Source organism: Hippoglossus stenolepis, chromosome 14, assembly GCF_022539355.2.
Source record: "Hippoglossus stenolepis isolate QCI-W04-F060 chromosome 14, HSTE1.2, whole genome shotgun sequence".
In the NCBI taxonomy this organism is placed as follows: Eukaryota; Metazoa; Chordata; class Actinopteri; order Pleuronectiformes; family Pleuronectidae; genus Hippoglossus; species Hippoglossus stenolepis.
The window spans coordinates 5,711,558-5,737,483 of NC_061496.1; the positions used below are offsets into that span (position 1 = coordinate 5,711,558).

A 25,926-nucleotide genomic window follows, 5' to 3' on the forward strand; every position below is an offset into this window, starting at 1 on the left:
ACAGAGAAAGAGAACTTGAGCACTTGGCTGGGGACAGCTTTACAAAGAAGTTCAGTGGAAGTCTGGGTTTATTATCGGACTCTTCAGCCGAGCCGAGTCGGTGCCAAACTGCACTGAAGTGAAAGACAAGTGCAAACATCTGAAGCTTTAAAAGCTCACAGCGACTCAAAGTGAGCTTTGGTCAGCAAAGCAACCGGAGCAATTAGCAAGAGCAGAGCGAGAGGGAGGAGGATGTGAAGGACCCGTCTCTCATGTGGCTCTGTGTCGCACTGTGGAGGATCTGCAGTGAACCAGGCAGCAGCGACACAGAGCCACACATCAGAGGAGGAAACATGGAGAAGACGGAGCAAACTGATCAATATGCAGCAGCTAGTGTTGATTTAAAGGACGATTCAAACAGCAGAGTTCACATTCTAGGACAGATGGTTACAAAGATGAATGAAACAGGGCTGAAATGTCCGTCCTTTTAACAAAATGGAAGATGCTCTACATTAATATTCTGCTCGGATCCACTGCTCCGTTGTATTCTGGAAGGTTTCTGGGTGGGTCGGTAAAAAATTCCAAGGGCGACCTTCCCATTCAGGGGCCACTGGGGCCCAAGAAAATAGTAACAGTCAACTTTACAGATCCCACGCTGGAGAGCAGCATTAGAATGAAAATAGGCAATTAACAAATAAAAGTCAAATACAGAGAATGTGTAGATAATATACATCGTTCACTACAGACATGTGTGAAGTTAGCAGCCTAAAGCCAAATAACAACTTATATGTTTAAAACTGTTATCATGATGGATAACAACAATTAAATAAAAATGAAGTAATCATATCTAATTCCAAATACTCAATTTATGTTGTGTTTTTGTATCTGTGTATAAACTTTGTACATAGTTTTTTGGTTCCAACAGCACATTGAGTTATATAAATCAGATGTGTTATTTTATTGTTATTATTATTATTATTATTACATTGATCCTCCACCTATAATTAAATGTTAAATGTTGTGTTATAAATAAAGTTTTGCTCACTTGTCAAAGCAGTAGCACAGACCCGCTGGAGGCGACAGGGGGCGTGAGAGGCCCTGAATGGAAACTGACACGTCCCTGTATAAATTCCCTCTGAATGAATCCACCTTATTCACCACGTGTTGCTGAATGTGTCACGATCACGAATCATTAATACAACCTTCCCCTTCACCCCCTCCCCGCCCTATTAAAACGTCACACTTAAAACCTCCCTTTACTTCCATTGGTGTTGAAGTGTCAGAGTGTCCAGATTTCCCACGGGCCGTGAAGGCAGCGGCAGCAGTTTTAATTGGAGTCAGACTCTCAGCTCGAGGAGTGTTTTTTAAAAACCAGAGACAATGGAGTCATCCTCCTCCTGAGCAACCGGGACTAGTTACCCTCTGCAGAGACTAGTTGAGAGAAGTTAACCCACTTGTTTCCTGGAGCTGGAGCCATGTCTGTGGCGTGTCCGTCACTTTGAGGTAAGTGGAATAACAATCACCTGAAACGTTTCTGCGTCTGTTCGCTTGTTGGTTTATTTTGTGTGTCTCTTCTCTGTCACCTCAGCTTTGCTTTCACTCACAAACTTTCTAAACACGTTTCACTTTTACAAACAAACAAAGTTTCCTCTCTTTGTTTTTGTTTTTGAATTCTCTGTCAAACGCTCCAAACGTCTCCAACGTCAAACTTTTCCCGTTGAACCCAGACAGTGAAAACGTGTGATGACATGTTCGCACCAAAACCTGAGTCACCTCCAGACTCCTGGAGAGTGATTTTTCCAAACAGTCATCATCACTGAGGCTGTGTCACCGACTGACTTCACTGCGAGTAACTCTGAACTCTGCAGCTTCCTTGTTTTCTGTTCAAGGAAACTGGATCTTTAAGCTCACAGGACTCAAACACACACACACAGGAGTAGAAGGAACCATTTGAATATGGGTTTAAAACACTTAAAAACAGGAGTTGTGCAAGAAAATACAAACTTTTTCTAATCTAAACACCAGAAGTTTAAAAGACACTTTATATTATGATTTATAACAAATAAATGTGCAGGGAGGTGATTTCAAAGTGCTTTCAAAGGCAATTAAGATAATACAAATTTAAATGGGGTTTAAAACTGTAGAAATGAATAAGAAAATGCAGTTAAGACAAGAGTAGAGTAAATATTCCCTAGTGAATCTTAATAAAATGCTGCGACAAACATAAAAAGTAAAATAAAAGCACCTGGGAGTTAGTGCAGGTCTCAGGTTTGATATGGTTTTAGGAAAATATACACTAAAAAATGAACAGGACTCACTTAAATGTGGTTTTCAACACTTGAGTCGGTTTCAGATGTGTGGTTCATGCTGGTTCTCTGTCTTCTCTGTGTCCTTAGCTCATTTAAATACTTGTGCAACAGCAAGGTCATGCAAAATGCTCTCAAGGGGAATTAGGAGAATAAACACCAAACTAATAGAAAGACACATTTAAATAGGTTTTCATTCTGTAAATATAAATAGAATAAAGCAGTTAAAACAAGAGTAGTGCAAGATAAGAGTGAATATGTCTATATTCATCTCGATCAATTGGTCAATCTCCTGTTTTCTGGGAGTTTGTTCCAGATGTGTGTTGCATGCTGCTTCTCCATGTTTTCCATGTTCTTATTCACCATTAAAACAATCCAAACAGCATCTTAATACTTAATGTACACAAACATGTGCACGTGCAATTAAAAGCATCAAGAGATTATGCACAAAAAAAGGTAAAGAAAAACATTTCAATGGGATTTAAAACCATAAGATTCAATAGAATAAAGCTTTTAAAACGAGAATAGTGCAAGATAAGAGTTGATATTTCTAAGTTCATCTTATTAAAATGCAGTGAGTCACAGACATAGTGAACTGAAAGCAGCTGAGAGTTGCAGCAGGTTGTAGCAGAGACTAACATATAAAATTAAAAAACCAAAGAGTTGGAGCAGGTCTCATATTTTCTGGGAGTTAGTTCCAGATGTGTGGTGCATGCTGCTTCTCCATGTCCCTATTTGCCATTAAAAGAATCCACACAACAGGATCTTTGTACTCGTAGTACAGTGCAACAGTAAAGTCATTCAATGTGTTTTTAAGAAAATAAACAGTAAGAATGAAAACAAGAGTTGTGCAACACAAGTTTATTTTAATGGACGCCTGATTTAAAATAACTGCGAGCAGGCCTCGTGTTTTCTGGAGTTTGTTCCAGATGTGTGGTGCTTCTCCACGTTTAGCTCCGACTCTGTGGACACTGAGCCGACCTGGTCCCAGACGGCCTCAGATTAGAAATGTTCTTTTGCCACTAAACCACTTGGTTAAACCTGGTAGTTAGTTTTAAATATGCTCTCAATATAAATACGTTTTCTTCTTGTGTAGAGTCTCAGATTGGTCGTAGCGTGTTCACTTCTTGAGAAGGACAACAGTTCGTGCACAGATTTAGTCGCTGCAGCTCGGTTTTCCATTTGAAATGTGCTTGTCAGGCTCTTTTCACTCCCCTGCAGGGTTTGGCTTGAGTCTCTAATGATGGTTTCTCATAATCTCGCTTCAAAAGAAAAATATGACTGTCACTTCAGACTGTGCCACTTAATTGAAGAGGGACTGTTTGGGCGTATATTCATATTGAAGTGCTTATGGTTGAAGAGGCCACATTGGGCCCTTTTGTATTATGACAGTATGTGAAGGAGAAACTCAAATAACCTCCAGAGGGTTTGTGGTACATTAATATATTATGTACTGTAGTTTACATAGAAGAGAGCTCAAAATAAGTGAAGAAGAGTGATGATGTAAGGTGAAAAACTAAATTAGCTAAGAGCAGGACAATGCTGTGTCAGGTGTTTTGGGGAAAACAGAGATCCAATTAAAATATTAGACTTATGTGAAAAGTATACACACACACACACACCTGTGGGTTAGAATGACTGAAATCACAAATGATGCATAATTCCTCCTGATTTCTTTGCACAATCCAAAACCACTCCCTCCCAGCATCTCAGAGGTCGACACCAGGAACAAATGGAACATTTGATTATAAGAAGATTTGTTAAAAAGCATATTTTTCGGTGACGTATGATTCTTCCCACACGCGTCTCAAACACCACTGGGGGGAAAACACAATGTAAAACATGCTGACAGGTCAGAAAGAGAGCGAGTCTCGGGATGTAAGTCGTTATGAACATGGGGGGGGGATTGTTCCCAGACGTTGTGGTTCCTGCATCAGAAACAGCTGCACCCTTCAAAGAGGGCGATGCAGTCGACAAAAAAAAATCCTCTAGTCAGCTGAAGGTTTTCAGCCAAAAAGCACTTAGTCGGTGGGAGATGGCAGGAGGATAATAGACCTGTGGGTTGGAGGCGTTGTAGACGATGGAAAGAAAGACGAGTGGACAACAGGAATCAGAGGAAGAGATAGAATCAAACATCACAAAGTGGAACCTTGAACTTCAGTTTTCTGACCTTGTTGTGGGAATGAGCTTGAAACATCCCCTGCTAAAAGGTGTCAAAGCTAACCTGTGGTTTCTCTGGCTATAGTCGGCACTTTAGAACTCAGGTGAACATCATGTATTTGTGGCAGGATCAGGCGCGGATCCAGGATTTATTTTGTTGTTTCTATTACTTTCCTTTACATTGCATATACACTGATTTCCCAGGGAATAATTCATAGATTTTTTTTTTTTTAAACAGGTGCATTTAGGGAGGTGATATCTTGAAGTTTGAGCAATTTAGTGAAGCTTAACAACTATTGGGCGAGTTAACTATCAGGATGAGGAGACTAAGGAAAATCAGCAATGAAACAAGTGAATTTTATGCATTTTTGTTGCTAAAATGTTTCACCGATTATCTGAATCGTTGCCAGTTAAATATTTGTTAACTGGAAAGTCTCGAGATGCATTACCTTGAATATTTAAATCAGTTATATTCCCAATGAACTATTTTTTAATGGGATATATGGAGACATTTCATTTCACCTCATCGATTTTATCAATTGTACATTTTTGTCCGATCGCCGACAAGATTCACAGCAGCTTGATTTGCAGTTGGACATTACTGACCTGTAGAAAAGTGACGATTCACAGCTGCTTTCTCTCAAAACCACTCGACGGTGTTTTGTTTTTGCTCTAAAACTCACTGGACACATGACGGAAGAGCCGCTGAGTGTTTGCTCCTGTTCCCAGCTCCAGTTTCAAGATAAGACGGGGGGGTCAGAGAAAGTGTGGCAGGCTGAATCCTCACATTGTTCAGTGGAATTCATGCGTGGCAGCGTTTCAGTCTCTCCAGAGGACGTTCTGTGTACCTTTCTCCTTTCTTTTGAAAAGCTCGTTTTCCCTGCAGCGGGGCAGTTGACAGGGATCCATCATGTCGTACCTGCTGGGCTGACGGTCATGTCTGTGTCTGTGCACTGGGCACACGACAGGGAGCAGGTGCTTCATGTCCGCCAGAGGTAGGCTGTGTGTTCACAGTGTGTAACATGAAGGATAATGTAGTGGCGCTCTGAACTTTGTCATCGTGAAATTACTTGTCAGACTTTTCAGCATGAAATATAGGTAGTGGAACATTTGAAGTATCACAAGTATCTATAGTTTTCAGATTGTGTGGCTTCATATATTGTAGTAAAAGTATGGTAGGGGGCAATGTGGCCAAAAACAGAATTCATATCAGTCGATATAAATAATCGTCACGTTATTCTTTCTTTTCGAGTTTAAAGACTCATTTTTGCTCCAAGTTGGTTGCTCACACGATACATAAGCAATATATCAACATGCAGTATATTGAACTTTTATTTTTTGTTATGTATCACAATGGTTTTTATTGTTTTATCGCCCAGTCCGACGTCATAATATTTGATATGTTTGAAATATTTCATCAGTGCAGTTATTATCACACAATCAAGGAAAGTAAATTGGCAACTACATGTATTTTGATAATCGATAGTGTACAGTAGTAAATGTTTTAGCCAAAATGTCCTGGAGTTGTTGGCTCCAGCCTCAGTTGTGAATGTTTGCTGGTCCTGAATTTTCTCTTTGGATCAATAAAGTTATTTGTTAGAGCTGTTAACTCAACTTCTGCTTCAGCCAAACATCTGAATCTGCCAACTTGGGCTTTGGAACATTTAAAAAAACAAAGAAACCGTTCTGCTCTGCTTTCTTTGGTATATTTGAAGTGTGCGTCCGTATTGATGTGTTGTTTCTCTGCGTCAGTAACGTGACACCTCATTGGCCGACACGTGAATGAGGTCACAGCAGGAGGTCCCCTCTCACCGCGGTGTAAATATTTCATGACACGATTGAAACAACCTGTGAGAATAAAACAAACCTGACACTCAACGTCAACCACTAAGTGATTGTTTCCCTTTTTCCTGATCGCCTTGTTTGCACATTAGCGTCACATTTTAAAACATTCCTTGTATTTTTGTCCAAGTGTTGACACGACTCCACCAGTTATTTATATCTATAGAAAGCCCGTGAGGTTGAGTGGGTAGAGTTGACAAGTTGCAGCACTCTGTAGTAATTTGAGAGATTGCGAACAAGCCCCGTCAAGTCGGTGTTTACCACCGACATACGTTCCTCTGACGGAATTACACACTCTGCGTACACAGAGGTGATGAACTAGCCTGCAGGTTACTGGCACAATCAGATAACCAGATACCTGCTGGTCCAGTCTTAAGCACTTACACCGAAAGCCTCAAGAGAACTTGGCAGGAGCATGTGAGAAATGCATTTTGTTGCCAAACCACAAACGGGAACTTTGACTGGCTTAGGAAGATGTTTTCTGAAGTCACGATTATCTCCTCTTCATTTGCATTAAACTCTCCCGGGGTCATGAGGGGTGAACTTGGAAGTGTACGTTAGAATTGGGATCACTCCCAACATTTGGCGTGCTTATATAACAGCTGACCTGGCTTTTGGTCAATGGAGGTGGCAGCTTTAACGTCACATGTACCCGTGGTGAGCCGACGCATTGTTTCTCCCCCTAGAGGGCACTTTGACCAGACTTAGTTAATTCACACAAGTGGATTTCTCTGGATTGGCCGCAGCTGATCTACTATAATCTGTGGAGAAGGAGATGACGGTGGTTTGGTGTGAGTTTATTTGTTATTTTAATACATCATCATATTTACCCTCAGGAATTATCGAGATTTTATTGAATCCGAGAATTATTAACTCATCATGTTAAAACATATTTAATTATGCAGGTAGAATTTTTTTTTTTTTTTGAAAGGCGAGAATTATTTTCATTAAAACAAGTTTCCCTCCAGGCCGCCTTCCGCCAAGTGATTATTTCACGGAGTGTTGAGCAAATCGCCTTAGAGTTCATTGGAGCCACTTAAAGTGACTATAATTACCATTGAGGTCTGGCCTAATTGGAAGTGACACACACCATCAGGTGGCTCACAAATCTGTTCCCGGTGGCTGAGAGGTAGAGACATGACAACACTCGGCCAAACACACTAACCTCGCTAACCTCGCTGACCACGCTCTCTTTGTCCATTTCTGCTCGCTCACGACCGGGTGTTAATCTGTGCTCGTCCAAACAAAACGTCTCTCACTCCCGGCACCCGACCGCTAAGGTCGACGTGAACGCTGAGCGGATTAAGTCCTTTTTTGTTTTGCTGTTGCCGCAAGTTAGCAGAGCGCCGGGGAGAAGGGCCGGCAGATCCATGGGAGCCGCGTTTTCTTTATTCTCCTAGAGATAGTGGACACACCAGCGGCCGCGTGCGTTATGTGTGTCCACACGAAGGCGGAGAAGGTAAAGGACGTTGAGCTGAAAGAGAGGCCTGAGATGTCCGTCGTGTCAAAGTGTCTCGAGTGCATCAGAATGGGGAGAGGCAGCAGGTACGTGAGGCCCGAGAGTCAGAGCGGAACGAATCTTCTACCTCGATGTCAGGGAGCATCTCAATCAAGACGCTGTTTGTGTCAATCTTTAAAAAGTCCTAAGTCCCATCTGTCCCTGTGCTTTTCAACATGGTCTCATAATTACATTTTTAAACAGCTAGTTTGCTTGATTGTCAGCAGAATTATGCAAAAAGGATTTTAACGAAACTTAGAAAGAACCTATCAAATTTTGGGTTTGCACGATTGTTGTTTTTATTTTATTTTTTGCATTTCTGCACATTTCCCGGGGAATAATTCATGGGTGTTCATTCAAAATCAGGCATGGGAGTCTGTGTGCGTGCGTGCGTGCGTGCGTGTGTGTGCGTATGTGTGTGTACTTTGGTGCAGACGTTAATTAAGGAGGCTTTCTTCAGCTGGATCTGGACGAAGGGGGCGGGTCCAGGAACTCACCATCACTTTCTTGAACTTTGCATGATAGGGCTCTTAGCGGAGTTACACACGCCACTTCCTGTTGAATTACAAAGAGTTTGTTTCAACCACATTTCTTTTACAAGAGGAGCAGCTGAGATAAATACTTTTAATCTTTGCCACCAAACTGTGTAAATGGAGAGGAGGAACATTTTGAAAGCTGTGAGTTCAGGCAGCACAGCATCAGCAAGACGAATGCACGACACGGGCAGGAGAACAGATTCCTGTAAATACTGCGTTTGTTTGTGTCACTCTCTGGGAGGGGCAGACCTTCATGCAACCTTGAACCAGCAATTACCCAAAGCTTTGGTTTGGGGTTTTTAGGGGGAATTCAGGAGACAGACCGAGAGGAAGTGGTGACTGTCGAGGGAACACGGGTCATTAATCTGTGATTATTCAAATGAAAATAAATGCTGGCAAATATATCTGAATATCTTCGAAACCAAAAGTATTATTTAAAAGAAATAGAGATTGGATTCTGTGAACTTGCATAACTTCTTCCTAGGTCTGAATCATAGAATGTGTATAAATATATATGGATAAAATGGTCACTGCTTCCTCTCACTTTCCAGAAATGAAGCCAAAATAGCAAGGTCCCGCCGATTCACACGCTCGAACAATCATGCGTCAGTTTCTGTCTGATAAGCACTTCCTTAAATGACAGGAACCGTCTTTGAGGAAACTAAAAGTTTGTCCACTAACATGGAGGAGGTAGGATTTTATAACCTTTACTGATAAAACCCATAGAGATGCTTTGGCTTCACTTTTTTGGGGTTAGTCATGTTGTTCAGTTTTATGTTGTCTGTGGTCCGAATACAGAGAAGTAGAGTGTTGTTATTCTTATATTTAAGATCACTCAACCAAAGTAAAGTACCTTAAGTATTCAAATTTAGTTTGAATGTTTACCTTTTTAGATTTTCCATCATTCTTAGGATTCACATATCTTACTTCACAGATCCTGTAGATGAGGAATCCTGTGCGTTCATGCACGACTGGGTTAGTTTTACTCACGATGCAATGTTTCACTCAAGTTTCCGATTTGTTTTCATTACTGCTGGTTTGACGCTGACGAAGAGGGACGGTCATATGTTCTGTGGAAGGGTGTGGAGCGTCCCACCACAGACGCATCTGAGTTTACTTAGCGTTCATGGTTTAAGTAAAGCACACGATTTCATTGCAGGGTATATGTGGAGTTTTTAGGCCTCAGCGCTCACGACGCACAGGAAATGCGCCGTCTTATTTGGGATTTTTATAGTTCTTGTGTGTGTGTGTGTGTGTGTGTGTGTGTGTGTGTGTGTGTGTGTGTGTGTGTGTGTGTGTGTGTGTGTGTGTGTGTGTGTGTGTGTGTGTGTGTGTGTGTGTGTGTGTGTGTGTGTGTGTGTGTGTGTGTGTGTGTGTGTGTGTGTGTGTGTGTGTGTGTTACAGTTTTCTGAGCATTACACATGAAAACCACAGTCTGCATTTTGTACTTTTAGGATGAAACATCGCCACGACAAGTAGATTGTTGTTAATATAATTACACAATACATTAATTAGTGATTTAAGAAGATTCCAGTTTTTCGAATGTGAGCATTTTATACTTTTACCTGAAACAACATTGATCTATTTTTAACTGCAGTTTAGACCAAATGAGCAGTTGTAAGACATCACCTCAACCTACATAACTGGATTTTTAGTAATGTTGCTCTGCATGTATCTCAGAACTTGTAGGGGACTCTTTCATCTATGTCTCCAAAATTAAATTTTAGATGGATTAGAAAAGAATCTGTAATTACAGATGTGGAAATCGAGATGGTTTTCAGTGCTTTAAATCTTCACCCCTCCCGATCATCTGTAGCTTTGGCAAAACTGCAATTATTGGTTAATCATTCTATTAGTTAATCAATGGAAAACAATGAGCAACTGATTTGATCATCGTTCAATTGTGTTGAGTCGAAAAAGAACATATACATAAGTTTCTCATAAGTTTTTCTTTGTGATTTATGATCGTAAACCTAATATTTTTGGGTTTTGGACTTTTTATCAGACAAAACAAGACATTTAAAGACACAACAAGAAACATTTTATGGAGCAGATGATACAATAATCTGTGTTCCTGTGCAGCTGCGTCGACAGAGTTGGAGATTAGAGTTCACCGTCACTCGACCTCTCACATAGATTCCTGTTCCCTGCAGGATGGAGTCGTCGTGTCTGGACCTGGCTCTGGAGGGGGAGCGGCTCTGTAAGACCGGTGACTATCGGGCCGGCGTGTCTTTCTTCGAGTCGGCCATCCAGGTGGGAACCGAGGACCTTCAAATCCTCAGCGCCATCTACAGCCAGCTGGGAAATGCCTACTTTCACCTACAGGACTATAACAAAGCCCTGGAGTACCATCGGCACGACCTCACACTCACCAGGTAGTTTCACTGTTTGGATCGAAACGTGTTCCGAAACCATGTTCCAACCTCCGTCCATTGTTTTAAACACAATATCTCAAGAACGCCTTGAGGGAATTTCTTCAGATTTGGTTCAAATGTTCAGTTGGATTCAAAGATGAAGTGATTTGAGTTGGGAGGTCAAAGGTCACAGTGGTCTCACTGGCCTCTGTAAGACATTAGATTGACTTTTTAACGAGGGTTTGGGTTCGTGCACATAAGTTTTATCGGCTTCCAACAGAAGTAATTAAAGATTAATTTCAAACAATATTCTGAACAGATGTTAAAACTTTTTTTAATCACGATTTCCCCCCCTCCATGATTAAATTGCTCAACTCGACTCCACAATATTTCTGCCTGCAGATGTAAATTACTTTCTTGCCTCTTGTGTCTTCGCACTAACACACTCCAGTAATCTTCCAATATTCCAGTCTAATTATTTCCTAATGTTTTTTGTTTTTTTTCCCCTTGCAATCCCAGAACGATTGGAGATGAACTCGGCGAGGCCAAAGCCAGCGGTAACCTTGGGAACACATTAAAGCTTTTAGGACGTTATGAGGAAGCGGTGGTTTGTTGCCAAAGACATTTGGAAATTACAAAAGCCATATATGATAAGGTGGGTTTTATTCTACTGATATTATATTGAATTACATTCCTTCAATCCTAGAAAACAGAGAATGAAAGATTTTTCACTTTTCTGTTAATATAATTTCAGTCTGTGGCTCAATGACTTAGCTAAATATAAATATATATGAATTTGTTAAACCACGTAACGTTCCGCACGGCCACAGAAAACTCTGTGCACGATATGTGCACGATGACGGCCGAGCCTCGGCATACCGACATCTAGAATAGTTTTCCAGCACCCCCGATGCAAACAAGCAGGTCTGGTGTCTGTCGGTGTATTTTAAGTATGTAATTACAACCGTGGTCAGTGTGGTTTCCATCTGTGAAAACCCGGTGTGCGTGCTGTAGGTTGGGCAGGCTCGGGCGCTGTATAATTTCGGGAACGTTTACCACGCCAAGGGAAAGAGCATCTGCTGGACTGGAGCCGAGCCAGGAGAGTTCCCAGAGGAGGCCAGGATCGCCCTGAGGAAAGCTGCACAGTACTACGAGTGAGTTCATACCCATGTTGACTTCTAAATGTTGAGTGTGGTGGTTTGCTTTTATTTGGGAAGCTCTTGGGTTTGCGACGGGGTACGTTATCATGCAGGATGTTCCCGTTATCCATCCATCCATTGTCTTATGCTTATCTGGGCTTGGGTCCCAGAAGTAGTCACGCCAGACGTCTTTCCAGCACCTCCTGGGGCATCCAGAGGCGTTCTTGGCCCGGCTGGGATATATAATCCCTCCAGCAAGTTCTGGGTCTACCCTGGGGTCTCCTCCCGGTTGGGCACTCTACCATCTACGTGATTCTGTAGGATTTAAGAACGATCAGACTCACTGTTCTCAGTGAAGCTGTGTCCACAGTCTCAGTGCTGTTCTTGGCTCACAGGGGTTGAACTAAGTGGAAATCCACCATGACGTCACCCATTGGTTTGTGAACAGCCTCAAATTTACAAGGTTTTCTTTTTAAACCAGAAGAAACCATATTTGAAGGACGATTCAGGCATTTCCACTGTCTTATGAGTGGAAGCCAATGTGGTCTTCTTTATTAATCATCCATCTGCCTTGGGGTTAAAGCTGTATTCTGAGATGTGCCATCTGAATCTGGCCATCCTAATCTCTCCTTATTTTCCCTCCACCATTCTAAGGAAACTTTAGAAACTGTGTGTGTGAAGATCTCAGGAGATCAGCAGTTAAAGAAACACTAAACCCATCCTGTCCGCCTACTTGTTTTTCTGGAACTTGTAACCATGTATTAAAGTCTCAATGGCTGGAGTTGCTCATGTTGTCATGAAGCTGGTCCAGTTGTCATCATTTAAAAATAAAGAGAAAACACAAATGCAACCAAATACATAGAACTTGAATTTTAGAAAATAAACATTTTTAAAGTTATATTTAAATGTAAATGCACAACTTTTCAGCATTCTTTATTCTGGCCTGGAAAATCCTCCTGAAAATGTTGACATTTATTCAAATGTTATTTTTCCCCCACAAAGAGCGAACCTGTGCCTGGTGAAGGGTTTGGGCGATCAAGCAGCTCAGGGTCGAACCTATGGGAACCTTGGAAATACTTACTATCTGCTGGGCGACTTTGAAAATGCAGTGGCTGCACATGAGAAGGTGGGTGGCCGACGTCTCGTGACAGACAAAATTAATGTAGCTTCACTCTCACGCCATATTTTCTATTTCTAATGTTTCTTTCTCGTGTCCTGTCTTGATTAACTGTTAATATCTGATCTAAATAACATGCACATTCTGTTTTTTCATGTTTTGCAGCGGCTGCTCGTCGCTAAAGAGTTTGGGGATAAGTCAGCTGAGAGGAGGGCCCATTGTAACCTCGGCAACGCCCACATTTTCCTCAGTCAGTTTGAAGTGGCGGCCGGTCATTACAAGTGAGTCTCCCTTATCTCACCCTGGTTATTTGGAGGTGATGCTTTCTGTCTTCTTTGGACAGTAAAAAGCTTAATTTACTTACATTCATGAATTTACAAGCATAGATCAGTTGCAGAGATCAGATTAAATCCAAATGATCTGCACTGAGAACTTGATGCATCGTCCCAGCTGAGTTCTGTTGGAAACTGTTTACTTTAATTTACAAATTTAAGGTTTCTAAGCAGCATATCAACATTTAGTCAAAGGGTTAATACAGACATATACATGCTCGTAAATACATTGTAGTGTGTTGCAAACCATTTTGTAACTATACTGCTTTAAAATGCTTATTTGAAATAAACTTTAAATTACTGCTTTGGTTACACAAATGAGACAAATAAAGTTTTGAGTACAATGCAGTCATTCAAAACACCCTCAGACTCGTGTGCAGATTTTCCGTTGCTCACAACCACTCACTCATTAAGTCCAGCAGTCTTTAATCCCTTCGCTCCGGCCCCTGGAAAGCGACACAGAGCAGATCACTATCATTCCTCGGCACCCACCCTCCACATTCTTTGACCTTCCTCCTCCTCTGTTCTGCCCCCAGGAGGACGCTGCAGCTGGCCAGGCTTCTGAAGGACCGAGCCGTGGAGGCCCAGGCCTGTTACAGTCTGGGCAACACCTACACGCTGCTGCAGGACTATGAGAGAGCCATTGATTACCACCTCAAGCATCTGGTCATCGCTCAGGACCTCAGCGACAGGTATCCGCTGTAAAAGAAGCTGCTCTCCTGCCAAGTTAGCCTTTGAGGAATAATGGGCGTGGGCAGTTTGAATGTGGGCGGTCCCCGAACGAAGCATTTGCTGAAATGTGGGTGGATACTAAACACACAAGACACTGAAAAGAAGGGAAAGTCACAAGGAAACCACTGACAGAATTTAATGTTTTTGGAAAAGCATGAACATTTAAGGAAATCTGTGCATATTCGTCATTAAAACAAGACTTTCTATGTACAAATTGTACTTTTCATGCAAAATATTTGATCAGTACATGAAACATGATTTGAAAATTAAACATCTGATCCACTTCAATTAACTCCGACATTAAAACGCTGCCAACAGCAAGCAGATGTAGTCAGTTATGATGTTAGCACCGAACCAAGTACAAGATAAAAAGATGAAAGTCAACACAACAACACAGATGAAGTCATCATATAAAGGCTTCTCCTTTTCTACAGCTCTGCTAACGAAGCAATCTGCAAAGATCTAGTGTTATAGTGTCTCTATAAACTTGCACAGCTTTATTATTGTCATGTAAAATGCTGAATTATTTCTGGACCAAATTTCATTCAAGCCCATTCATGTCTAAAATGCAGACTAATATATTATTATAACATATTTTGCAAAGAAATTAATTATTCTGTTTTGGAAACATGGCTCTCCTCTGACTTTTAAGATGTTTTTGGACCAAATATGTGTTTATATAAAAAAAAACAATAACATTTAGAGAAATGAACTCCTGAAAAACACAATCATGAACATTTGATTATTTTCTTGCTTGGAGAACTTGTTCAAATATTATCAGTGAGGTACTTGAGGAAAGTTTTGAATCAATTGGAACACACCATGAATGACAATATGCCATTTACAACTGAAGTGTTTTTTTAATACTATATTTATATGAATAAAAGTAAAAGTAAAAGTAAAAAAGCCAGACTCTTTGTGGAAGTAGAAGTCTCCCTTTGCTCCTCCATTTTCTCTTTCACTTCTTCTAATGGGAAGAAAAGAGAGTTCTTTGAAATCATGAGATTACTCTGGCAAATAATGATGTGGCGTTTTGATCATTGTGAAATGTGTGATTGTGATATGTAGTGGTTCGAGGAACTTCCTCCCCGTTGTTGCGTAATCCCTGTTGAGTCTGCTCAGCCAGTTTTCCTGTGTGTCACTGCAGAGTTGGTGAAGGAAGAGCGTACTGGAGTCTAGGAAATGCCCACACCGCCCTGGGGAATCATGAGCAAGCCATGTACTTTGCTGAGAAACATCTGGAAATTGCCAAAGAGGTGAATGTTTACTTTTTCACCTCCTCCCTCCAAGTCCAATGAGTAGCTACCGTCAGTCCACAGCCCCATCTACTGGTTGAATGCAGCAACAATGCTTGAGACTATGAATTAAGCTTCTCATATGGATACATGCATTCATATTTATTATGGACAGAGAAGTTGCAAAACCAGTGCAAAAAAGATTTACACTGTCCAATATTATGATTTTTCTTTGTTTTGATAAAAAGACGGGAGACAAAAGCGGCGAGGTCACAGCCAGGATGAACCTGTCGGACCTGCGGCTGGTTGTAGGCCTGAAGTCCAACTCTAACATCCATCCCAACATCTTCCGCAGCACAAACACTAATAACTCCCCTCTGCCAGTAAGCTACCAGGGTTACTCCAACCTCCAAGGTAAGTCACCGCTCCTCAGAATACAGCGACAGACAAATCCTTTTAGGAACGTGTGTCAAAACAAAACCTCTCCGTCTTTGTCTCAGGGATGAATTCTCCGTTGAGGAGGAGAGGAAGTGTAGAGAACCTGATGCTGAGTCAAAGTCCTGACAAAAATCAACCTGCAGACTCCCCAGCAAAGCCGGTACGTTAGTGTGTAACCTTACTGCACGAGGCAGAAACACACACAGTGTCAAGTGTCTAATGTTTTCTAACTCGGTGGATGTTTGGTCAAACTGATTTCAAAACCTCTTGACTTAATTTAATGCTTCACCTATTTACTTTGCACATGCAAGTCCAGACCTTGTAATGTTAAAGAAAGAAAGCAATTATCCTGGTTCTGCATATTGTGGATTTGTCCTGGACTTGTGTAATCCTGCTGACAAACAAACAAATGTAAAGGGGATAATTAATTTCCCTGAGAACCTGTTCAACCTTTAACGGTAAACATGGAAAAACAAGACCTGTGACATTTAATTATATCTGTGTGTGCACCTTCTTGACTGTACAGGGCTCGGAGGAGGATACGTTTCCCGGCTCTTCAAAAAACAACACCATCAAAGCTTCCACTAAACTCTTCCTCTTCCACCGGCTGAAAAGCAAGAAGCACAAGAGCAACAAATCACCTCCTAAAGACCAACGTGAAAACTGCAGCGAGCAGACGGCTGCAGAGCAGGAAACGCCGGCGTCCATCAAGGTATTTGTAAAGGCGTTACCCTGCCCACTCAAAACATCCCTGGAAAAAAACCACGAGGATTAACGATGATTCACACTCGAGTAAAAGTTTAAAAAGCGAGACCACAGCGAGACTGTGGGAAAAAATAACGCTGACTGGAAATGTGTGACCTTTTGTTTCTGACTCATAAGTTGCTCAAAGCAAAGGTGAGTCAGGTTAAAAATTAATTAACTTCCAAGGCAGACAGCTGAACTTTGTTTGTTTTTAAGAATATTTGCAGTCACGTGAAAAGTTATTTTATTGTTATTGGTCTGAATCCAACTGAACCATGTCTTTGAATCTTTGTGAAAAAACAACACTTTTTAATAGTTTGGACATTTGGACCAATTGTGGGAAGTTGAGACCGAATCAAACTAATAGAAGAAGAGGAAGCACAAGCGGTTTTCTTCTCGTTTTCTCCTCTGATTTCTCCTTCATTCATTTTCTCAGTTCCATTCAAACTAAAAGAAGACGCACGTCTGTCTACAAACCATCAATGTCAAGTATAGGTGGACATAGCGCTTCTCGAAATTGTGAAGTCAAACCAATACTAACTGCATCAAATCTTCAAGCATAAGTGGATGTAATGGGATTATTCAGTAGTAAAATAAAAATAGACAGAAAACAAAATACTTATGTTGATGAGGATTGTGTCACATGTCCTCACTTTGTTTTTTTTCTATGTAATTCACACTACAGGCAGGATCGCGGGACACCATCGGCGAGGACGGCTTCTTCGACCTCCTGTCTCGTTTCCAGGGCAGCCGAATGGACGACCAAAGGTGCTCTCTCCTGGATGGCCAGAGCCATCTCCCCGCCCATTCCTCTCCCTCCTCCACCCCACCTGTAGCTGAAAGGAAATGTGAGTCAGCCCCTCCTGCTTTCATCTGTCTTCACACCATCATTCACATTTTCTGATGAATCCAAAATGATCCGGTGGAAAGACGTAAAAGAAACTCTACCACATGAAGGTCTCTTCTCAGTTTACCTCATGGTGTGAATGCAGCTTGTCCACAAGTGCGTCCTTGGATATTAAATGTTGAGTATCACTCACTCCTCCGAGCTTTGAGAGTTTAAAAGGTTTCAATGGACCTTTTGACACTTTTTGTCCAACATGAAAACAAGCTTTTCAGTGTTTGTGCTCGATGGACGACATTTTACAGCCATTTTTCCAGTTTGAGGGAAGTGCTTGATTCTCAAAATGTGCATTTTCGACCCAGGGTTTCCTCAAGTTTCATAAAACAGAAAACTGGGGAAAAATGTATCCATCTACCACCGAATTCACGTAAAATGCAGATTAGAGAATCAAAAGCACGACTCGCCGTTCCCTTCACAAGCCACAAAATAACAATTCTCTTGATTTCCAGCTATTTCGGCACGCGATCCACCATTGCAGGATCCTGGTCATTTCCTGGAGCTGCTGGCCAGCTCCCAGGCCCGTCGTCTGGACGACCAGCGAGTCAGCCTGAGCCATTTTCCTGGCTTACGTCTCAGCACCTGCAGCCCGCCGCGTACACCCTCCACCTCCAGCGCAGAACAGGTCCCCACACAAGGTGATGGAGTGATGGAAGTTACATCAAGATTAAATGTCAAGATACGTGCGTAGAGATTAATGCTTCCCCCCCCCCCTCCTCTCCCAGCCCCCTCCTCCAGCACAGATACCCCTCAGACACCCTCCCTCTACAGTCGACTCGAGGCGAGTGCTGAGCAGCCTGAGGGGGACGACGTCTTCTTCGACATGCTAGTTAAGTGCCAGGTGAGAAAAAGAAATCTATTCATGCAAAAAAAATTTGAAAAGTGGCATTTTCAGACAGTCGGTTTATTGAAAATGGAGGCTTCTTGTTTTCACTTTATTCCAATAAGAAGAGCAGATACAGTTTAAGTGAAGTTAACAGGGTTGAATGTTAGAATTTTACCTCCTAATTAAGAACATTATATTTAACGTTTCTTCTGCTTTAACATTAGTTGTTTGGGTTTTGGCAGCATGCAGAGTTTGTGATGTCTCGGTGTTGTAGATCTTTCTCAATGATGCAGATATTAGGACGCTGTAATAAAACTACAAAACAAGACCAACGTTGAACTAATAACTAATCAAATTGGTCTGAATTGATCTTTTGGTTGTGGGAAAGACGATGGACACCGACTGTCTCTGTAGTTTGTGGCATTTCCACAGTTTTTTCTAATCTGCGACTTCACCTTTTCTTAAATTATGGGGAAGGGGAAGTAATTCTAGGACTCTGATATTCCTTCACATCTGTCGCTCTCGACATTATGGTCTCAAAAAGTCTTTAAATAATATGACCCTGCGGAAACACTGGTTAAATATTTAATTTGGTCTTGATTTATTATTAGGAAAATTTATTCTCCCTGAACTGTGTGCTTCACTGTGATAGTTCTGATCTAATGTGCACTGACTAAAATACTTCAATTTACATTTATCCCAGAATTTAATTTAATGGAAGTGAATTCGAATTAAGTTTCCTCCACATCTGATAACATGGAGTTCACCTTTCTACACTGTCTGTGTCAGGCCTACAGTGACCCATACTCTTGTGATGTTTCAGGGGTCCAGACTTAACGACCAGAGGTGCGCTGCTCCACCTTCTCCTCCACCTTCTGCTCCATCTTCTTCATCTAAGGGCCCAACGGTTCCAGACGAGGATTTTTTCAGCCTCATCCTGCGTTCCCAGTCCAACAGGATGGAGGAGCAGCGAGTCCAGCCGCCACCTGGCATTACCCAATCCAAACTAGACTGACCCCATGCAGCGATTTGGGATGTTATCTCAGGACCCCGTATGAAGTAACCAAGCTTTTTTTGTTTTTTTTGTAACCACATGACCCTTGATTCCTGCCTTTTGGAGCGGTCCTGACAACATTCACATGAGGATGCCAAGAATACAAGTGACGTTACGAGGAATTAAGGTGTCAAATAATACAGAACTGGTCATTGTGACTGTGAAATCAAGGGAAATGTAGCTTTTCAGGCTTTCTTTAAGAAATAACAGGGCTTTTAATCAGACACTTGGGGACCAGTGATGTCCGTCTGCTCTGGAGGCTTGCATCAAGTCGCTCGTACAAACCGTGGGTCGTTCATGTGCTTTAAGGATATAAGCCAAACTGAAGGAATTTCTGTTTTACGTTGGACGAGAGACATTCTATGGATGGAGGGATCCATCCCAGAGACTCTGCAGTGAAGCCAAGTGGAACATCTTGATCTTAATTGACCTCTGACCTCTCCAACAACTCGTTAGAGGGTGAAGTGACAGAACTTCAGGGAATTAAAGGTTCACGTCCATCCTTACTGCTCCACTCCTGACCAGTGGAGCCATTTATAGGAGCCACTTCTCGATATTGCTTTTAAAGACTTTAACAAGGACAGTTTTATTGTTCAAGGTTGTATGAGTGGAGCATCATTGCCATGAAGTGAAATGGGATTTTTCTTCTATGTAACAGGATTTTACAGATGATTAACTAGTGAGTTAAAGAAATGTTATTTTAGCCTTTATACTGATACGTTCTCCTGATAATGGAGAAATAAAATCTCATGAATTTACATTAGATTTTATTTAACCTTGATTCATTGGGTTCAGCGTACAACATTTTCATACTTCAGAAATCAATTTCATTGTCAATCTTTTTTTCATCTTCATATCGGTATAAATAAGTGTATTTACAAAGTCTTCTCCACATCAGTGCATCATATAATCATCACCTGAGCAAACCTGGAGCAGGAAGAAAATATTTAAGACTTCCTCAGTGCAAATTAGTAGTTTGGTTTAGTGTCTTCACATTAAATGTCCGTCTACGCCTCTGACGTCAGCCTCTCCTGATGCTTCCTGCACCTGAAAGAAGAAAGTGGCTAATGTAAGATTGTTTTAACCATCGACTTCATAGAGTAAACAACGATCCAAGCAAACTAAAACTGATCAGATCACTCATCGGTACCAAAGAAATGACAGTAATAATTGTGAGAGCCTCTTAATGTTCTCAGGATCAACAGTGAGTGGACGTCTGATCTTACCTGTTCATGCAGCAGTTCAAGAAGCAGTCGTTTGTCTTGTTGAGTCTGTACACGCCAGAGTTTGGCAAATCTTCACACATTGACAAGAACCTCTGCAGCTCAGATGTCGGGATTCCACTCTGCTGCTGTTGCTAAATGAAACGGAAAGAAATTCACAATTTAGGTATAAAAATGTTTCTTTGTCGGTAGGATTATGCAAAAAGAACAGATTTCCACAAAGCTTGGTGGAAGGATGGAACACGGGCCAAGAGAAGCAGAAATTAAATTGTGGTTTATTCAGGAATTTCTTTGTTCATCGTACAGGATTTTGACATTTTCAATTTACAAGGAAATAATAATAGATCGTGATTGGAAATTGGAAGGAGACTGTTGGGCCTGGGCCGATGGGAGTGCCACTCCAGTTCAGATTGTAAATCAGTGGACGGTGGATATCCGGGCAAAGACGAGCCAAGTTTTCAATGAGTTCTGCCTCTTGTGCTCACATCAACTGTTTATCCGGAGGCAACCAAAGCCTGCTCAGACATGATTCATCAAACTAGAAATGGAAACCAGAGCCCGTCCAGCCCCAAAATCTTGTCCTTCTCTTACTTATTCTGCAGTTTGATCTCTGCATTACAATAAATTTCTGAAAACTCATTCCTAACCAAGTACAGAGATTAAACATAACCCATAATACAGCGTGATTAACAGTTACCTTGATTGTGTCGTAGGTGTCGGTGATGATTGTAATGAACAGGCTGAGGATCATGTAGATGAAGAGCGAGACGAAGGTGTAGAGGTAGACTCGGCTGTAAATCCACACCAGGCTGCTCTTCTGCCTCATGTCCTTAAAGGTGGGAAACATGTCGTCTCCGTTGATCAGAGAGAACAGACACTCCGACACTGTGTTCAAGGTCCGGAACTAAAACAAAAAAAGAGGATGTGATCATTATTTATATTATTTGTCCTCATGATTGCAGAGATTGGGACTAAGTGTTCTCAGGTCTGGCTTCAGTTAAGTCGTGCAAACTTTTCTTAGTGTTACGTAAACACACTTGCCTTCTCGTGATATGGTCCAAGGACGATCCAGCCGCACAGACAGTAACTGAGGTAGATGATTCCAGCGCAGCAGATGAAACGGATAACGTTTGGGAAAGCTGCCCTGAGCGTCAGGATGAGGATCTGAAAACAGCCAGTGAACACATGGTGACAGATCTGAAAAAATGTGCACTGAGGACGAGTATCAGGAAAACACACCGAAGATTATCTTTTTCTCTTTGAGCACACGGTCAAGCTAAACATGAAGCTAAAGGCAATCATCAAGAAAGAGCCTTAAATAATCCCCCCCAAGGGATTTTAAATATAAACTTATGATGCCAAAGACTTCATGATTTTAAGTGCAGAGAATATTACATGTTCCCATGTCCTGTTTGTGTTTTTTAAATCTAAATCATGTTACACTGATAAAACTTTACCTTCTAAATAAGACGTGTGTGTGTGTTGAAATAGAGGCTGATCTATTTTTGCACAATGGGGAAAAAACATTTAGCAGCATGCACTAAGAGCCAGAGTCTAAGTTTTAACAAAAATAGCTATAAGAACAAAAACTTGCATCATATAGGCTTTGTGTGTTAAGCGATGTTGAATTATTGCAGGATGAACTAATCTGGCTTTACATTGTACTTCCTGAAGTAGCCCATGTAGCGGATGACCCCGATCCAGACGAACATGGTGCCTGTGCCGAGAAGGATGCTGCAAACATCATAGCTTGTGAGGACCTGGAAAAAAATGAGATTATCTGTCTGATTAAAGGAATATATTAGCATTCACACTGTATACAGCCGCTAACAGGGTTAGTAAAGCAATGAAAGGCTGTAATTGACATCATGAAACTGACAGAACCATGAATCTGTCTCATTACCTTCGTCTGGATCTCCATCTTCAGAATGGAGCCAATGATGGTCAGTGTGTCGCTGACAATGATCAGGATGTACCAACCGTTCACAAACTCCAACCTGTCCGACATTGGGACTTTTTGATTGCAGTACAACGAGTACTCCTGTTTAAACAAAATACAGGTCATACTAAACAACTTATCACTAATGTTTTTGTGTGCATGGATGCGTCATTTGAAAGGATGTTTTGAGGCTTTTAGTTGCAATGGTTAAGCTTAGAGCAAGAGGCTAGGGAATGATAGATGTACTGTCTGTTTTATGTCGAAATTTGTGTCTGACAACATGATGGGAGGAATTCCTATGATACTGTTTGTATCTGACAATTACACCTGTTCTTAGGTCTGTATGATTATTACGTGGGACAACAAAAATACTCAGTTTACTCACCAGCTGCAGCTGAATCCCATTGATCACCGAGCGTGTGCAGAGTGTGAAGGAGGTGACGCACGTTATAATGATGAGGCAGTCAAACAGCACAGTCAGGTAAATGCTTTTAGCAGCTGAGGGAACAGACATAAATTAACCCATATGAATGGACAGAAAAACATCGTCAAACACATTTAACGTCCAGCACAGATTCAAGTCCCAGGTTTTTTACTCCTAATGAATCCCAACAATTCCGATGATTCCTTAGTTTGCTATAAAATCAAGTCTGTACACTCACATGCTCCAGTTACTTTCCATTCTCTGCATTCGTTGATGTCGACATCATTTTCCAGGTCAATCTTTATCCTGCCGCTGTGAGCTTCGTTGTTGAAAGTGATCTATTAAACAGACAGACGCATTTCAGGGAGGATGGAAGTTTTGTTTAAAGAGTATCTCCATATTGCCATTACCCAAATAGTTAAACATTTACTTGTCAGGCCCTCCAGCTAATATTTAACTATGTAAATAGCAGATGCTTTGTGCAAACACCTTAACTTTTAGGCTGCTCCGATTTACATCTAAAATACCATAGTTAAATAAAAGCAAGGTTCACATTCTCCTAATCGTCATTTAAACTCTGAACAGGTGTCTGAGTAAATAACGCAGAAACAAAAAATGATCATATCTGCCGCCTCACAAGAAAAAAGTCTGAAGTCAAGTAACGTACGATCACAGTGAAGTCGTAGCAGTCGGGCAGCTCTCGATGTTTCACAGTCTGTAAATTTATGGCCTTGAGAACAAACGTGATCTTGACAGAGAGCATCCTAGAAGACATGGTTTGCATGAACTGACAGAAGTTCTTATTAATAAGATAGGAAAATGTTTTTGCATTCAGAAAAAAAAAAAATACATAGTTTAACGCTGTGTACACACCTTTTAAAATACAATTCAAAATGTGGAAGTGCTTCCCCTGATAATGGGTGATACATCGGATATATTTCCAGGCAATCTGTTGGATATAGAAAGAAAATGACAATGTAAAAGAACAATAACATTTCCAATGAAAAATAAAACGTTTCAGTTTTCCACACATAACTCAAACATGCATACCAGTTTGCACATGGGCATCGATTTCAAACGTGTCATTTCCAGGGTAGATGGAGCCGTTTCTGTAGTACTCCTGACACAGGGACAGCGGAGTGTAGACGCCGCCATCTTTGTCATAATCGTGATTTCCTGCTGTGATGTTGTGCAGATGTCCATACTGGAAATGACCAATTAAAAAGTTATGGCTTAGGGTTGTTCCAGGGAAATGACAAGAACTACATGACCGCATCAAGTGACATGATCAAAGTCCAATCCCGGTTATAAAATTCCAGTAATTATTTACAGTAACACCAAAACAAAAGGCGGAGAGCTACAGCATAAATAAATAGCTCTAAGGAAGATTCCAGCATTTATTTACCTGTTTAATGATGTAATCGATGCGGTCATACACATCCTCTTGTCTGTAGACGGCATACGAAGCCAAGCCTCCATCAACGTAATCTTTTAGGAAAAGGTGCTTGAAAGTCATCAGATTTTCCTCCTTGAATGCGACAACCATCTGGTTACTGAGCCCAAAAGACACCAACTGTGGGAAATGGGAAAAAAAGACATTTGCTTGTATCTGGGAGGTGAAACATTAAAGATAACATCTGTTATGTCTGAGATTATTACCTGGATGGTAATAATAGCAATTTTAATGATCTGGAGTACGAGCTTCCACGGTTTTCTTCCACGAGCGTGATACTTCTCACAGGGGTTCATGAAGTAAAATTTGATCTTCCTTCTGAGACACTCCACGTTGTCCGGCTCCTCCGGACACTGGTGCTGGTGCTCTTCCCATGCAGGGGGGGCATTTGTTATATGTGCATCATAAAAGTCACTGGAGTCCTCCATATCTGAAACAAATGGAATGTGTGTGTCTTAGATGCAAACTTTTGATTAAACAACATCACTGATTATGGGTAAGAAATACTCAAATACTTCAATTTCTATAACATTGCATTGTTTCAAAATAAAGTATAAACTTGGTACCAACAAATAAATCAGTCGCTCAGCTTCAACAACATATCACTGGAACATGAATGGCTCTTTCTTTTCTGGGGACATGTGTAAAATGCAATGCTACCAAATGTAATTTCCCTTCAACAAATCTGTTGTTTATTAAGTTTACAGTTTCTCCATTTCAGGAATATGCCGATTAATAAGAACTTGTTGTATTTGTTGTGGTATTGTTCCCTTCACACAAGAAGATTTAGTCCCCCGCTCCTGTAGAAGCGCCTGGTAAGAGAAAATAAAATGGCTTTTTGCTAGTATTTCACATTTGTTATCACATCATCTTGAAAAATTAAACCTTTTGGTTGATTTGTTAATATGTTAAATAATCTTTTAATGTTAAATCCTACTAAATTAGTACATTTCATTGATTGGTACGCGTTCACTGGATTTAATTATTTAGTATTGGATAATTATAAACAAATAGAAGAGTTAGTTAGCTCCACATAAACAAATCATTTGAACATTAATGGCCTCTTGTTTATGGACACTTAAAAGTTTACTGCATTTCCTTTTCCAATATCTAAATATTCAGTATTATATATTTTAATTATTGCAGGATTTGCTTTATGCGATTGCATTAAATCCAAATAAATTATGATTTTCATCTATATAATGTAACAAAGGCTCATTGCATATTGATATTTGGTTGAACACAGTGAGGAGGAATGACACGTCTACTGATAAGTGTTCAGCTGTTGTTTTCAAACTTCTGAAGAGCAGGTTTAACATCAAACAAAACTATAAACATCTACTTATATTCATACTTGCATTCATGCATACAGATGTACTCTTATTTATCAGTGTGACCCCGGAGAGGACCGGAAGCAGCCGGGGCCTCGTGTACCTGAGCAGTGTTGACCAACACAGGGCAGCTCGCGTCCCGCAGCCTGGACGTCCTCCACCATGACAGCGGCTCATGAATCAGTCATAGTTACTGAAGCAGTGGGAAAGTTCCGTCTCTTGGGATCCGGACGGGACAGAGAACCGGAAGTGAAGGGATGGTAATCAGGCCGCTACACCTGCTGCACAGCTGCTGGGTTCACCTCGGAGTGGATTCACCTGTCGAGTCCCGGAAGCTCGTTCACTCACATCCTGCTCCAACAC

General features: G+C 41.2%; 2 protein-coding genes across 4 annotated transcripts; one reads left to right on the forward strand and one right to left on the reverse strand.

Annotated features, from left to right (window-relative positions):
* The first annotated feature begins 1,271 nt into the window (after nt 1-1,271).
* On the forward strand, nt 1,272-19,951 carry LOC118121093 (G-protein-signaling modulator 2). 3 transcript variants are annotated; one of them, XM_035176754.2, is made up of 15 exons: nt 1,272-1,482; nt 10,475-10,696; nt 11,195-11,330; nt 11,690-11,829; nt 12,817-12,940; nt 13,097-13,212; nt 13,800-13,955; nt 15,143-15,251; nt 15,479-15,644; nt 15,731-15,828; nt 16,195-16,380; nt 17,098-17,260; nt 17,766-17,951; nt 18,039-18,154; nt 18,963-19,951. In XM_035176754.2, the coding sequence occupies exons 2-15, from the start codon at nt 10,476-10,478 to the stop codon at nt 19,152-19,154; spliced, it is 2,109 nt and encodes a 702-aa protein (XP_035032645.2). In that variant the 5' UTR covers nt 1,272-1,482; nt 10,475; the 3' UTR covers nt 19,155-19,951. The 3 variants fall into 3 exon arrangements, with proteins under 3 accessions (XP_035032645.2, XP_035032642.2, XP_035032643.2); XM_035176751.2 differs by lacking the exon at nt 1,272-1,482 and adding an exon at nt 5,230-5,440; XM_035176752.2 differs by lacking the exon at nt 1,272-1,482 and adding an exon at nt 7,380-7,832.
* Nucleotides 19,944-25,889, reverse strand: mcoln3b (mucolipin TRP cation channel 3b). The gene is made up of 14 exons (XM_035176755.2): nt 25,667-25,889; nt 24,439-24,662; nt 24,185-24,352; nt 23,830-23,983; nt 23,653-23,728; nt 23,447-23,543; nt 23,018-23,117; nt 22,741-22,853; nt 22,320-22,457; nt 22,075-22,176; nt 21,458-21,580; nt 21,114-21,320; nt 20,420-20,550; nt 19,944-20,240 (listed from the first exon to the last, which is right to left on the reverse strand). Exons 1-14 carry the CDS (start codon nt 25,725-25,727, stop codon nt 20,201-20,203), a joined length of 1,734 nt encoding a protein of 577 aa, XP_035032646.1. The 5' UTR covers nt 25,728-25,889; the 3' UTR covers nt 19,944-20,200.
* Nucleotides 25,890-25,926: the final 37 nt, after the last annotated feature.

Bases quoted from the DNA above. Each gene is read 5' to 3' on its own strand.
- LOC118121093 (XM_035176751.2), top strand. From the start codon at position 5,250: ATGCGTGGCAGCGTTTCAGTCTCTCCAGAGGACGTTCTGTGTACCTTT. The intron at 13,956-15,142 runs GTATCCGCTGTA...GTGTCACTGCAG, and splicing joins GCTCAGGACCTCAGCGACAG to AGTTGGTGAAGGAAGAGCGT. The intron at 17,952-18,038 runs GTGATGGAGTGA...CTCCTCTCCCAG, and splicing joins AGAACAGGTCCCCACACAAG to CCCCCTCCTCCAGCACAGAT.
- mcoln3b (XM_035176755.2), bottom strand. From the start codon at position 25,727: ATGGTGGAGGACGTCCAGGCTGCGGGACGCGAGCTGCCCTGTGTTGGT. The intron at 24,353-24,438 runs GTAATAATCTCA...CATTTCCCACAG, and splicing joins TTGCTATTATTACCATCCAG to TTGGTGTCTTTTGGGCTCAG. The intron at 21,581-22,074 runs GTAAAGCCAGAT...GGCTGTTTTCAG, and splicing joins GCTACTTCAGGAAGTACAAT to ATCCTCATCCTGACGCTCAG.